The following is a 15,097-nucleotide window of genomic DNA, read 5'->3' as shown; positions in this document are numbered from 1 at the left end:
GAAGAAAATGCTGGATTGTCAAGTATTTTCCTTAAATTACAAATTTGAAATTATTTTAAATAAAACTCGTCACCCATAGTCATCACATAGCGAGAAAAATACGAAAATATTAAAAAAAAAATTCCAAACGAACTTGAAACTTGTCTTTATTATCATGGAAAAACACTAGTGCGTGAAAAATTCTTCGTAGATTCCGAATCTCGAAAAGGTTACTTTGACTATATTTCTCCAAATAAATGCTAAAAGCTGCGAAATAAATTGCAAAAGTTTAACAAAAAAAAGGGAAAAAATGTTGGATTATTAAATATTTTCTGTAATTTACAAATTTGAAATCATTTTTAATAAAACTCCTCAATTAAGTGGGAAAAATGGAAAAATATTTCCAAAGTGTTAAAAAAAACTAAATTTTTTGTACACTTCGAACTAAACTTAGTCGTAGTTAGCTAAATAATAGAGAAAAGGAAAAAATAAATTCCGAAAATTTCAAAAAAAAATGTTTAACATGTTTTATTGGCATGAAAAAAACACTAGTAAAAGAAAAATAAATTCTTCGTCGATTCCAAATCTAAAGGTACTTTGGAAATATTTCCTCGAATAAATGTTAAAAACACCGTGAAATAATTTCCAAAAATTATCCAAAAAAAAACTAAATTTAAAACGTGCTACAATCTAAGAGAATAAATGCTAGATTTTTAAATACATATTTTCCGCAAATTACAAAGCTTGGCATTAAACGTGAGACCACAGGGTCGTACAGATAATAATTACCGACAACTCTATGAAGGCTTTTATCCCGTGTTAGTAATAAAATACATATTATTATAATTTGCTAATTTTTTTGCGAAAATTTGGACGTTTAGAAAAAAAATTCGTAGAGCACAAACACAGAAATATATTATTGTATATATAGGGGGGGAGCCTAATTGCAAAATCCATATTTCCTTAAAAAAAATTACCATTTGAAACGTGTTTTAAGTTTCCAAGAATAAAAAAACCATCACAATTGAGATGGGGTGGGTGGGCGGGGTTTATATTTGTTTTTTTTTTCTTACTATACATTATTTTTTGAACAACATGATGCCCAAAAATATGTGTATAATTCTTTGTAAAGAAATAAGTATTTTGCAGTTAACCTTATGTTAAGCTTGGTTAACGGCGAATAAAAAAATCATTACAATTGAGATAGGGCGGGTGGGCGGGCTTATATTTTGACTTTTTTTTTAATATATGTAGACTTCTTTTCACAACATGAAACTTAAAATATATTTAAAATGGAAAATTTGTATAAGGAAATATCGATTTTGCAATTAGGCTCCGCCCCATAAATGCAAAATCTGGTCTGCCAGCGAATGAAAACTTTATTACTATTTAGATCAGGGCAGGTATGGGTGGGGTTTAATTTTTTCTTAATATACATTGCATTCTTTGACCAACACAATACTGAAAAACGTGTTTTTATACTAACTCATAGAGAAATAGGGATTTTGCAGTTAAGCCCCGCCCCCTTGGCTCACGACGAATAAAAAAAATCATCACAATGGAGACAGGGCGGGTGGGCGGGCTTACATTTTGCCTTTTTGTTTTAAAATGTGTGTAGACTTCTTTTCACAACATGAAACTTAAAACTTGTTTTAAATGGAAAATTTGTACAAGGAAATATCGATTTTGCAATTAAACTCCGCCCCATAATTGCAAAATCGGTATTTCCTTGCAAAAATGTACCATTTTAACTATGTTCTAAGTTTTTTGTTGTGAAAATATGGCTATGTATATTAAGAAAAGAAAAGGCAAAATATAAGCCCCGCCCACCCGCCCTATCTCAATTCTGATGACTTTTTTTATTCGTTGTCAGACCAAGGGGCGGAGCGTAATTGCAAAATCGATATTTCCCTATACAGATTTACCATTTTAACATATTTTAAGCTTCTTGTTGTGAAAAGATGACTACACATATTAAGAAAAATAGGCAAAATATAAACCCCGCCCACCCGCCCTATCTCAATTGTGATGATTTTTTTATTCGTCGTGAGCCAAGAGGGCGAAGCTTAATTGCAAAATTCTTATTTCTCTACAAGAAATAAAAAACATGTTTTTGAGTATCGTTTAAAACACGTTTAAAGTGGTAAATTTTTGTAAGGAAATATGGGTTTTGCAATTAGGCTTCGCCCCTATGTATACAATAATATATTTCTCTGTTCGTGGTTTGTGAATTTTTTCTTTAAACGTCCAAATTTTCGCAAAAAAATTAGCAAATGATAATAATATGTATTTTATTACTAACACGGGATAAAAGGCTTTATAGAGTTGTGGGTAATTATCTACGACTAAAATCAGTTCGAAGTGTACAAAAAATTTAGTTTTTTTAACACTTTGTTTGGAAATATTTTTCCATTTGTCCCACTTAATTGAGGAACTTTATTAAAAATGATTTCAAATTTGTAAATTACAGAAAATATTTAATAATTCATCATTTTCTCCCTTTGTTTTTGTAAAACTTTTGCAATTTATTTCACAGCTTTTAGCATTTATTTGAAGAAATATAGTCAAAGTAACCTTTTCGAGATTCGGAATCTAGGAAGAATTTTTCACGCACTAGTGTTTTTCCATGATAATAAAGACAAGTTTCAACTTCGTTTGAAAATTTTTCAAAAATATTTTCGGATTTTTCTCGCTGTGTGATGACTATGACTGACGAGTTTTATTTAAAATAATTCCAAATTTGTAATTTAAGGAAAATACTTGATAATCCAGCATTTTCTTCCTAAGACATTTTAATATTTTTTTTTTTAAATTTTTGGAAATTTTTTCAGTTTTTACCATTTATTTGAAAAAATATGGCCAAAATAACTTTAGATTCAGAATCGACTAAGAGTTCTTCATGTATTAGTGTTTGTTCCACAATAGTAGGAACATTCTTCAAATTTTTTTTAGAAAATTAATGTTTTTCTTTTTCTCCATTAATTTGCTAAATATAACTAAAACCGCTTCGAACTTGATAACAATTCTATACAAGATAGTTCATATTCCTCTTGAACACCGCTGATACTTGATAAATGACCGTGCTAATCGTGGGTTTCTTTGAATTATAAAAATAAACACTCGAAGTTAAGCATGTCATCATTACTGAGAGAACATTTTTCCCGTATGTTATCTGCTTTAAATATATTGGTTTTGCATTCTCCGTAGTGTGAATTGGGGATGGATATAGGTGGGGCTTAATTTTTGACTTGTTTTTTTCTTAATATATCTAGTATTCTTTGAACAACACAATACTCAAAAACATGTTTTCTATTTCTTGTAGAAAAATAGGGGTTTTGCAATTAAGCTCCGCCCTCTTGACTTACGCGAATAAAAAATTCATCAGAATTAAGATAGGGTGAGTGGGCGGGGCTGATATTTTGCCTTTTTTTTTTCTTAATATACATAGCCATCTTTTCACAACAAGAAATTTAAAACATGTTTAAAATGGTAAATTTGTATAGTAAAATATCGATTTTGCAAAGGCAAACACCTTGATCTTGTTTTCACCCCTTATCCCATAAATTCGTAGCATTTAATTTTTTATTCTTTATATTGTTCCATATTCCCCTAAGTCATGAAACCTTTAAGAATGAACTTGGTATCATTAAACAAATTGCCATTAGTATTAGTAGTAAATTTCCCTTACACCTAGTTATAAAAGTTTTCTATAAAACCCTATATCAACATAAACTCTCCCTTAAATTTACGCCGACTTCTAATTACAGGTTATCTCCTTCTTTACTCTCTATCTCCTTCTTTGATTTTCCTTCTGTGTCCATTTTCAAAATTTTCAAAAAACTAAATCATAACATTGCCTTTAAGACCTCCTTGAACCTTTTTTCTTTGTTTGTATTTAGGTTGGCATTAGTCTTGTCACTAATAAGTGTCAAATTCGTACAAAAGTGCATTTTTTACCATTTTAAACTGAAAATTGCCGAGCTATAACAATAACACTAGTTAGGACAATAATTTTTTTATATCAATAATTAATTATTTATAATAAAACGTTAATTAGATCTTGGAAGAGAAATTGCACTTTGATAATGTCATACGCTACTTGTCAATTGTCATTTTCAGATTTGGCAGTGCCAAAACATTTTTTTGTGTGAAATTTTTTCCCACCCGCGCCTAGTGACATTCCCTCTTCAAGTTGGCAACCTGTCGCGCCAATTCTTATCGCCATTGCCTCCTTTGATTTTTTGCGACATCAATTTCACGTAAGTTTCAAACACCTCCAAAGCCCCCCAAACTAACTCCTCTCGTAGAAAATGTCCGCAATGAGCTTCTTCTACTTCTCCGTGTGCCACGTGTGCAAAATCGAGAGCGCCACTTTGAAAAAATGCAGCAAATGCAAGCTAGTCCACTACTGCAGTCAAGAGCACCAGCGGCAGGATTGGCAGGCCCACAAAGACCTCTGCAAGGTGATAACCGACACAAGCACGCGGTTCAGGTTCACCGGGCGCAGCCCCACGGCGTTCAACCGGTTCAAGATCGTCACTGGGGTGCTGTGGCACTTCGAGCTCGGGCGAGACCTCAGCGTGAGCGAGCACGAAATGTGGATGTACCCAAAAGTCTGCGCCGTCTGCTACAAGGGTTTGGTGAACATCGTGTGCACCAAGTGCTGGAGCGTCGTTTACTGCTCCGAAACGCACCGCATGCTGCACGAGACGCAGCACAAGGAGTTCTGCTCCAAGCTGAAGCTGTGTCTGAAGATCCACCAGGTGATGTTCAGCGAAGAGCGGGAGTGGGAGCGGTTGAGTTTTGATTTTGACGACTCTGTGTTGGAGCTGCCGGATAATATTTGCGACGTCGTGAGGATGATAAAGTTTAAGAACGACGTTGACTACTGGAAAAAAGCTTTGGATTTGATTCTGATGACGGAGTTTTTCTGTTCTGCGGTCAATGTAGTCTACGCTTTGGAGACGTGTAAGTTCGTGGAGAGGCGTATTGCTATTAAAACTAAGTTGGTTATTCATACTACAACGACTGAGATTAGCGAGAACACGAGCTGGGGGGTGCTCATGGAGTTTTTGTCCCACTGGATTTATAATCTGGAAGGGGTTAAAATTTACGTCGTCAGTACTGCTTTGCACAAAGAGCGACGCTTGTCGTTTAGTCTCAATTGTGGCGCTTGTAGAGAAAAGCGATTTAACTCTTCGGTGATGTTTATTAAGGCGGAATATCACGAAGTTGTTGGTAAAATTCCTTGCCCCGATTTGATCGTTATGTTTAATCCATGTCTCCCGGATGTGGGTTTGGTTGAGTGGAGTGAAACCGTCCCAAAGCTGCTGGCATACCAAAACGCCCCCATCATTCTCACGTCTTATACTATGGAAGAGTTGCAAAAGTCCGTCGGGAAGTTCCCTCCACCATGGATCAAGTCCTATGTCAAACCTCAAGAAAATCTGTACAGTAGCTTGAGACCTGTCAGGAATTCCGAGGAGGGGTCTGATCCTGTTATCTACCGCAACAATTTCGTCTCAATTATTGCCAAAAATTAAAACATAATTTAGGTTTACCCTGGGTTGGTCTTATTGCATATAATTTTATTTTTGATGTTTTTCAAGTTTTCTTTGTTCATTAAAATACTACATTACTACCATAATTTATTCTTTCATATAAATTTTGATACCTTAATTTAGTCTGTAGTTCGTGACACAAGACTGACTTTAAATAGGAATTATTCCTGTGATACCTACAACTATGAAATTACCTTGGGAATATTACCATTGGACCAAAGATTGTAGTCACTGTTTAACTGAAACCCCATCTAGAAAAGGTTTAATATTATTGTGTCGTTATATTTGATAAGAGTGTACTTGACTGAATTCGTTGATCATTAATATGTCATTAATCCTAGTTCGGTATCATAGTTTAAAATATTCACGGGTGAACATAACCTCTTATTTGCATGCACAAATCGCCTGGAGTTTTTTCACTAAGACAGAGGAAGTCTGAGGAAGAGCATTTGCGACTTAATTAACTCATTAATGTGAGTTTTAGTCGTGTTTATTAAATTTAAAGTGTTTCGAAACATTTTAGAAAAAAGTAGGGTTATGTGATAATTCTCTAAATGACAAGTGACAGATGTGGTACTGTATTGCGCGGGCAAAATTAGTCTGGAAACTGATTTTGGAAAATGTTTTTTGACCAAATAATTTTAACATTAATTTAATTAACATTTTTTGTTAAAATCTCGACTGTTCGTCTTGAAATAAATATAATTGTGTATCTCAAAATATTCTAATTTTTTCCCCAAAAAAAGTCCAACTTGACAGATTTCGATAAAAATAATACGATATCCTAAGGAAAAAATAAAAATCTTACGATACTATCACTATAAATCACCGAACATAGGCCACCAAGTGTTTGCTAGAGTGGAAATAGTTTGAGATGAATACACCATCCGCTTGTATGTTTGTCCGTTTCTTTTGATTGATTGAACGGTCTAGCTACAAAAATACATACTCCTTCTTCATTTCACTGGCTTAATATATCTACAGTAAAATGGGAATTGAATTCTGATTTAACAAGCGGTAGAATCTACACCCTTCTCCGGTTTTGATTACTGATTTATTGGTTTGTAGATTGACAAATAATAGATTTTAGGACTACATTTTTTTTATAAAATTTTGTTTTTTGTTAAAAAACGCCTTTATCGTCACCATTTACATTGAAATAATTAAAAATCTATGAAGTACGCACAATGAAGTAGAATTATAGACACCACCCCTCTTCTTAATAGAATGATTTATTAAGGTGGAGTTTGAGCGAGTGGGAGGAGCATCGGTAGTATTGATTTTTACATATAATTCTCACGTCTGGTATACTTATTTAACACCAGCTGGATACGTTTTAGGTGCTTTGTTCACAATTTATGTATTTTTTCACCAACGGTGTAACAGATTTGTCTAAAATTCTAATAAATTGATAATGTTGTAATCAATTATCAGTATTAAGAGTGGTCACTAGAATCAAGAGGGGGCGGGTGGGCGGGGCTATTCCTTGCTAAGAAGACTGGAAAAACTAAAGTTAGCTCCGCCCACCTCCTTTCTCAATTTCACTGACTTATTTTTATCTACTCTGATAAAATCAACCTCTAAAATTTTTATAGAAGTCACTTGACTTGACCTGACGTAACCTGACCTGACCCGCCATGACGTATAAAATTTTTATCTTTTGACTTTTGCATTTTTGAAGTCTATTTTCGAATAAACATGAATTTTTGAAAAAGAGATCTACTTTGTGTAAAAATGTCCCTCCAAATAAGGAAAAAACCAACTTAAAAGTGGGTTTATATTTAAATTTGCGCTATTATATAGATTTTTGAAATTTTTTTCTCAAAAAATTCAGCAATTCAAAAATAAATAATGCTATAATCTTGAAAAAAAAGAATTATTTGTTACAAATAAATTGGTTACGTCTACGTTTATACAAGTATGATTTTTAATAAACAGCTCGAGTTCGGAGGAACAGTTGAAGTGGAAAAACCCGGCAATCGTTCTAGCTATTGTATCTATAATTAATATTTGAAAAAACAAATATTTTACCGTTAAAAATAATAAAATAGAATTAGCAGTTGTCAAATAATTTACTCTTCAAACAAAAAAGTGATGTAATTCTTGGCTGAATGCTGGTCTCCACTTATTATTCTTTAAACAAAATTTAGTATCCGAACTCAGATTTTTAACCTAGATCTAACATCTAACATACGAGGAAAACCAAAAAATGTACAAATAAATAATACTTCTGGTATTTTCAAGACATTTTTTGAAATGTTAAAATTAGTGGCAACTACGTGGGAAAAATTTTCCGAGATAGAGAATTACTTTGTTCCACATAAATTGATTTTTTTATATTTAGCATCTTTTCTTTTAATGTTTTTTCAAATGTAGATTTACTTTCACCTCATGCAATTTTATATTTTACTTTGTTTTTATTACACGAAGTCTTCTTTTCACAAGAACCTTCAAACGGGTTTAAAATGGTAAATTTTCGTAGGGAAATATGGATTTTGCAATTACGCTCCACCCTTCGGTCTAACAACCAGTAAAAAATTAATCACAATTGAGGTAGGGCGGGTGGGTGGGGCTTATATTTTACTTTTTTTTAATATATGAAGTCTTCTTTTCACAACAAGAAACTTCAAACGTGTTCAAAATGGTAAATTTTTGTAAGAAATATGGATTTTGCAGTTACGCTCCACCCTTCGGTCTAACAACCAGTAAAAAATTCATCACAATTGAGATAGGGCGGGTGGGTGGGGCTTATATTTTATTTTTTTAAATATACGAAGCCTTCTTTTCACAAGAAGAAACTTCAAACGTGTTCAAAATGGTAAAATTTTATAGGAAAATATGGATTTTGTAATTATGCTTCGCCTCTCGATCTGACAACAAATGAAAAATTAATTACAATCGAGATAGGGCGGGTGGGTGGGGCATATATTTTCCTTTTTTTAATATACGTACAAGAAACTTGGTTTTAAGTATTGTGTTGTTAAAAAAAACTATATATATTAAGAACAAAACAGAAATGTTAAACTCCCCTCCCCCAGATCTCAATTGTGATGAATTTTTCGTTCGTTTTCAGACCGAGGGACGGAGTGTAATTGCAAAATGCAGATTTCCATCCCCCAAAAATTTACCATTTTAAATATATTTTAGGTTTCTTCTTGGGAAAAGAAAACTACGTATATTAAAAAAAAGGGACAAAATATAAGCCCCACCCACCCACCCATTCCAATTCTGATGATTTTTTTATTCGTTGTGAGCCGGAGGGGTGGAGTTTAATTGCAAAAATCCTTATTTTTCTACAAGAAATTACCACGTGGAACATGTGTTTAAGTAATCGCGTTCTTAAAAAACAACCATATGGATATGTATGACATAAAAAAGGATGTCAAAGATTAAACCCCACCTGTACCCGCCCCAATATCAAAAATTTACGATTTTGAACACGTTTGAAGTTGCTTGTTGTGAAAAGAAGACTTCATATATTAAACAAAAGGAAAATATGAGCCCCACCCACCCACCCTGTCTCAATTGTGATGAATTTTTACTGGTTGTTAGACTGAAGGGTGGAGCGTAATTGCAAAATCCATATTTCCCTACGAAAATTTACCATTTTAAACCCGTTTGAAGGTTCTTGTTGTGAAAAGAAGACTTCGTGTAATAAAAAAAAAAAGTAAAATATAAAATTGCACGAGGTAGAAGAAAATCTACATTTGAAAAAAACATTAAAAGAAAAGGATGCTCAATATAAAAAAATCAAGTTCTGTGGAACAAAACAATTCTTTATATCGGAAATTTTTTTCCCACGTAGTTACCACTAATTTTAAAATTTTCAAAAATTTCTTGAAAATATATTATTTTTTGGGTTTCCTCGTATCTTAGATGTTAGATCTAAGTTAAAAATCTGAGTTCGGATTTATCATCTACAGAAAATATTCAGCCGTACGATGCTTTGTTTTGGTTAGACATTGGTAAATTTAATATTTAAAACAATTTTTGAAGGATAATTTTTTCCTCAAAAATTACGTGGTCAAAAACCATTTTCCAAAATCAGTTTGTAGACTAATTTTGCTCAGCTGAGTCCGTTTCTGCCACTTATTGTTGAAAATTTTCACTATTTTAACTCATACAAACCAAATTTTGAGTTTGAGTTGAGCGGAGAAAGTTCGGGATTTCTCGAAAATTAAAAAAATTAATAAATAAAAACATCGGGAGCCATCCTACAATTTTTTGAGACCATAATCTTATTCAGGAGGTTCGAATTAACTAATGGAGCAATTTTTAGTCAAATCGGGGTCCGTTTAAGCCAGATAGCTTGTTATGGCTTAAAACCGAAAATTTGGGCAACAGAAAATTTGTCCAAAAAAATTAAAGTTTTCCAGTCTGCCTGAAATTCCGTTTCTTGACTAATTTAGCCCCGCTGAGTCCGTTTCTGGCATCAGTTGTTGAAAATTTTCGCAATTTTAAACGAAATCCTTCTTTAATCTTTATTAAAAATTTAATTTTTTTGTTTGACGGTCCATAACTGCCGAGCGGCCAAAATTGGCGTATTTGGATTTTCCTGATTTATACGAAGATGTCTAGTAAAAACAAGCACAAATTTGTAATCTGTGACAAATATTCCACACGCTACAAAATTATATTGAAAATGAATTATTATCGTTTTCCTCATTTTCTTGGACAAGTCACCCAAGAAACAAAAAACGCAAAAGTGCATCATAAAATCATTCCCAATGGTTCTTTACTACCATAAATGCAATCTAAGTAATTCGTTTTTCCTATTTGGAATCAAAAATATTTCCCTTGCAAAACATTTTGTTTGTGAAAATTTTTCCCACCCGCGCCTGGTTACATTCCCTCTTCAGGTTGGCAACCTGTCGCGCCAAATCTTATCGCCTTTGATTTTTTGCGACACCAATTTCACGCAAGTTTAAAACACCTCCATAGCCCCCACACTACCTCCCCTCGTAGAAACTGTCCGCAATGAGCTTCTTCTACTTCTCTGTGTGCCACGTGTGTAAAAAAGAGAGCACCACTTTGAAAAAATGCAGCAAATGCAATCTAGTCCACTACTGCAGTCAAGAGCACCAGCGCCAGGACTGGCGGACCCACAAAGACATCTGCAAGGTGATAAGCGAAACCAACACGCCACTGACGTTCTCCGGCGAGGGCCCCATCGAGTTCGACAAGTTCAAGATCATCACTGGGGCGCTGTGGCACTTAAGGCTCGGACGACGCCTCAGCGTGAGCGAGCTTGAAATGTGGATGTTCCCGAAAGTCTGCGCCGTCTGCTACAAGGGCTCAGTGAACATGGTGTGCACCACGTGCTGGAGCGTCGCTTACTGTTCCGACACGCACCGCATAGTCCACGAGAAGCAGCACGCGGAGTTCTGCCAGAAGCTGAAGCTGTGTCTGGAGATCCACCAGAAGATGTTCAACCAAGAGCCAGAGTGGGAGCGCATGAGGTTTGATTTTAGTAAATCTGTGGTGACGCTGCCTGAGAGTATTTGCGACGTCGTGAAGATAATGGAGTTTAAGAGTGACGTCGACTTCTGGAAAAAAGCTGTGAACTTGATTCCGATGACTGAGTTTTTTTCTTCTGCAGTCAATGTAGTCTACGCTTTGGAGAAGTCAAAGTTCGTGGAGAAGCGTTTTGCTAAAAAAAGTCAGTTAGTTATTCATACTACAACGACGGAGTTTTACAAGAACATGAGCTGGCGCGTTCTCATGGAGTTTTTGTCCCACTGGATTCTTAATCTGCAAGGGCTTAGAATTTACGTCATCAGTCCTGGTGTGGACAAAGAGGAACGCTTGGAGTTTACGCTCAATTGTGACGCCGGTAGAAAAAAGCAATTCAATTCTTCAGTCATGTTTCTTCAGCGGAAATATCACGAATTTATTAGTACAATTCCGCGTCCCGATTTGGTCGTTATGTTTAATGGATCTCTCCCGAAATTGGGTACAGTTGAGTGGAGTGAAACCACCTCAAAGCTTCTAGCATACAAAAACGCCTTCATCATTCTCACTTCTCATACTATGGAAGGTTTGAAAAGTTCCGTCGGTAAGTTTCCTCCACCATGGGTCACGTATCTCAAACCTCAAGAAAATCTGTACGGTAGCTTGAGACCTGTCAGGAATGGCAAGGAAGGGTCTGATCCTGTTGTCTATTGCAACAAATTCGTGTCAATTATTGCCAAAAAGTAAAACGTAATTTAGTTTCACGCTGCGTTTGTCTTTTTACAAATATTTTATTTTTGACGTTTTTCAAATTTTCTTTGTTCATTAAAATACTAGCTTACAACCACAATTTATTCTCTCTGCAAAATCCAAAAATCGTGAAACAAAAGTGGGAAACTGCCAAATGTGATTTAAAAATTAAAAAAAATAAGGTAAAAGTTTTGTTTCGTTTTTCAGTTGCCATAATTTGTGGACGTGGATGCAACTGCAAAATTCTGCAGAATGCTAAATAACATCTTTGGCGTGCTGAACTCCAGAAATTTTTGAACCAAGAGCACTTATTTCTCTAAATCTGGTGAAATTCATAGTTTGTTCAATAGTTTTTCCGTTTCAAATTACTGCGCTATAAAATTTTCGACGTTTGTAAGGATAAAAAGAGTGTCCATTTTGTGTATTAGCGATAAGATTAAATAAATATTTGTTTTTCGCAATGTTTTTTGTGTTAAGTAGTTGCAAAACAAACATTAATAAGTAACTTTGGCGTTTGATATTTTCCTCTAGTGCAGTTTCCTCCCCCTGAAGTGGCCTCAACTGAACGCTTTTACGTTTACTGTGACGCCAAAGTGTTTCCACTATATAAACATCAACAATAAAAAAATAGCCCTAGAAAAAAATTGCAATAATAAATATACAATAACAATAACATAATATGTATTGTCAGTCTGTCATCGGAAGGCACATTTTATTCACATTTTTACATTACCTTTAGATTGATTTTAACTTTCTCAAATAAAATCTTCACTGAGCCTTTCGATTTTACTGCAATATTCTAAAACTGTTTTTCTCAAGGACAACGAAACGTTGTGTTTTTAGTTTTCCAGCAATTTTTATAACATTTTGTAACATTTATAACTCACATGGGAAAATAAATATTTTGTTCACTTGAAACGTTTTCTAGGTACATTTTTCTAACATTCAATTCGAACTGAGTCAAAACGATAAAGAAAAATTATTAAACAAACCGCTGGCTCCGACATCCCTGTCTCTTTGACTTATGAAATTCAGACCTCCGATGATTCAAAATTTGTACCTTTCGACCCATTTCTTAAAAAAAGCTCCGATATTCCAAAAAATATTAGTATTGATTATTTAAATTACCATTTGAACATGTTTGGAGTATAGGCTGGGTGGGCGGGGCTTATATTTTATTTTTTTAATATACGAAGTCTTCTTTTCACAACAAGAAACTTCAAACGTGTTCAAAATGGTAAAATTTTGTAGGAAAATATGGATTTTGTAATTACGCTTCGCCTCTCGATCTGACAACGAATGAAAAATTAATTACAATCGAGATAGGGTGGATGGGTGGGGCATATATTTTAAATATAGTTTCTTGTTGTGAAAAGAAAACTACGTATATTAAAAGAAAGGGGCAAAATATAAGCCCCACCCACCTATTTCAATCATGATGATTTCTTTTTATTCGTTGTGAGCCGGAGAGGAAAATATAAAAAAAAACAAAGATTAAGCCCCACCTGCTCATATGGAAATTTTTTGTAGAGGAATAACCATTTGCAACTAAACTCCGCCCTTCTGCTCACTATGAATAAAACATTCATCACAACTGGGAAGGGGTGGGTGGGCGGTGCTTATATTTTGTCCATTTTTTCTTAATGTACGAAGTCTTTTTTTCCCAACAAAAAACTGAAAACATGTTTAACTATCCTGTGGTTGAAAGAAAACTCTGTATATTAAAAAAAACGAAGATTAAGCCCCACCCATCCGCCCCAATCTCAATTGTGATGAATTTCATATGGAAATTTTTTGTAGAGGAATGAGGATTTGCAACTAAACTCTGCCCTTCTGCTCACTATGAATAAAACATTCATCACAATTGCGAAGGGGTGGGTGGGCGGGGCTTATATTTTGTCCATTTTTTCTTAATGTACGAAGTCTTTTTTTCCCAACAAGAAACTGAAAACATGTTTAACTATCCTGTGGTTGAAATAAAACTCCATATATTAAAAAAAAAAGATTAAGCCCCACCCGCCCTCCCCAATCTCATTGTGATGAATTTCATATGGTAATTTCTTGTAGAGGAATCAAGATTTGCAAGTAAATTCCTCCCTTCTGCTCACTATGAATAAAACATGTATCGCAATTGAGAAGGGGTGGGTGGGCGGGGCTTATATTTTGTCCATTTTTTCTTAATGTACGAAGTCTTTTTTTCCCAACAAGAAACTGAAAACATGTTTAACTATCCTGTGGTTGAAATAAAACTCTATACATTAAAAAAAAAGATTAAGCCCCACCCGCCCGCCCCAATCTCATTGTGATGAATTTCATATGGTAATTTCTTGTAGAGGAATCAAGATTTGCAAGTAAATTCCTCCCTTCTGCTCACTATGAATAAAACATGTATCGCAATTGAGAAGGGGTGGGTGGACGGGGCTTATATTTTGTCCATTTTTTCTTAAAATACGAAGTCTACTTTTCCCAAAAAGAAACTGAAAACATGTTAAACTATCCTGTGGTTGACAGAAAACTCTGTATATTATAAAAAAAAACAAAGATTAAGCCCCACATATCCGCCCCAGTCTCAATTGTGATGAATTTCATATGGTAATTTCTTGTAGAGGAATCAAGATTTGCAAGTAAATTCCGCCCTTCTGCTCACTATGAATAAAACATTTATCGCAATTGAGAAGGGGTGGGTGGGCGGGGCTTATATTTTGTCCATTTTTTCTTAATATACGAAGTCTACTTTTCCCAAAAAGAAACTGAAAACATGTTAAACTATCCTGTGGTTGACAGAAAACTTTGTATATTATAAAAAAAAACAAAGATTAAGCCCCACCCACCCGCCCCAATCTCAACTGTGATGAATTTCATATGGAAATTTTTTGTAGAGGAATCAAGATTTGCAAGTAAATTCCTCCCTTCTGCTCACTATGAATAAAACATGTATCGCAATTGAGAAGGGGTGGGTGGCCGGGGCTTATATTTTTTCCATTTTTTCTTATTGTACGAAATATTTTTTTCCCAACAAGAAACTGAAAACACATTTAACTATCCTGTGGTTGAAATAAAACTCTATACATTAAAAAAAAAAGATTAAGCCCCACCCGCCCGCCCCAATCTCATTGTGATGAATTTCATATGGTAATTTCTTGTAGAGGAATCAAGATTTGCAAGTAAATTCCGCCCTTCTGCTCACAATGAATAAAACATTTATCGCAATTGAGAAGGGGTGGGTGGGCGGGGCTTATATTTTGTCCAATTTTTCTTAATATACGAAGTCTACTTTTCCCAAAAAGAAACTGAAAACATGTTAAAATATCCCGTGGTTGAAAGAAAACTCTGTATATTATAAAAAAAAACAAAGA

General features: G+C 34.4%; 2 protein-coding genes across 2 annotated transcripts; both read left to right on the top strand.

The window, feature by feature from the left end:
• The first annotated feature begins 4,073 nt into the window (after positions 1 to 4,073).
• LOC135133480 (uncharacterized) lies at positions 4,074 to 5,626 on the top strand. Its single transcript, XM_064061901.1, has 2 exons — positions 4,074 to 4,238; positions 4,287 to 5,626. Exon 2 carries the CDS (start codon positions 4,290 to 4,292, stop codon positions 5,520 to 5,522), a length of 1,233 nt encoding a protein of 410 aa, XP_063917971.1. The 5' UTR covers positions 4,074 to 4,238; positions 4,287 to 4,289; the 3' UTR covers positions 5,523 to 5,626.
• Positions 5,627 to 10,517: 4,891 nt separating this feature from the next.
• On the top strand, positions 10,518 to 11,738 carry LOC135133826 (uncharacterized). The gene has a single exon (XM_064062346.1). It carries the CDS (start codon positions 10,518 to 10,520, stop codon positions 11,736 to 11,738), a length of 1,221 nt encoding a protein of 406 aa, XP_063918416.1.
• Positions 11,739 to 15,097: the final 3,359 nt, after the last annotated feature.

Source organism: Zophobas morio, unplaced genomic scaffold (assembly GCF_036711695.1).
Source record: "Zophobas morio isolate AGI-343-1 ecotype UQ-CSIRO unplaced genomic scaffold, CSIRO_AGI_Zmor_V1 ptg000022l, whole genome shotgun sequence".
Classification (NCBI taxonomy): domain Eukaryota; kingdom Metazoa; phylum Arthropoda; class Insecta; order Coleoptera; family Tenebrionidae; genus Zophobas; species Zophobas morio.
The sequence above is the reverse complement of the archived record's forward strand: the minus strand, read 5'-3'. Positions and strand labels throughout refer to the sequence as shown.

Excerpts from the sequence above, each read along its gene's own strand:
- LOC135133480 (XM_064061901.1), top strand. The coding sequence starts at position 4,290 with ATGTCCGCAATGAGCTTCTTCTACTTCTCCGTGTGCCACGTGTGCAAA.
- LOC135133826 (XM_064062346.1), top strand. The coding sequence starts at position 10,518 with ATGAGCTTCTTCTACTTCTCTGTGTGCCACGTGTGTAAAAAAGAGAGC.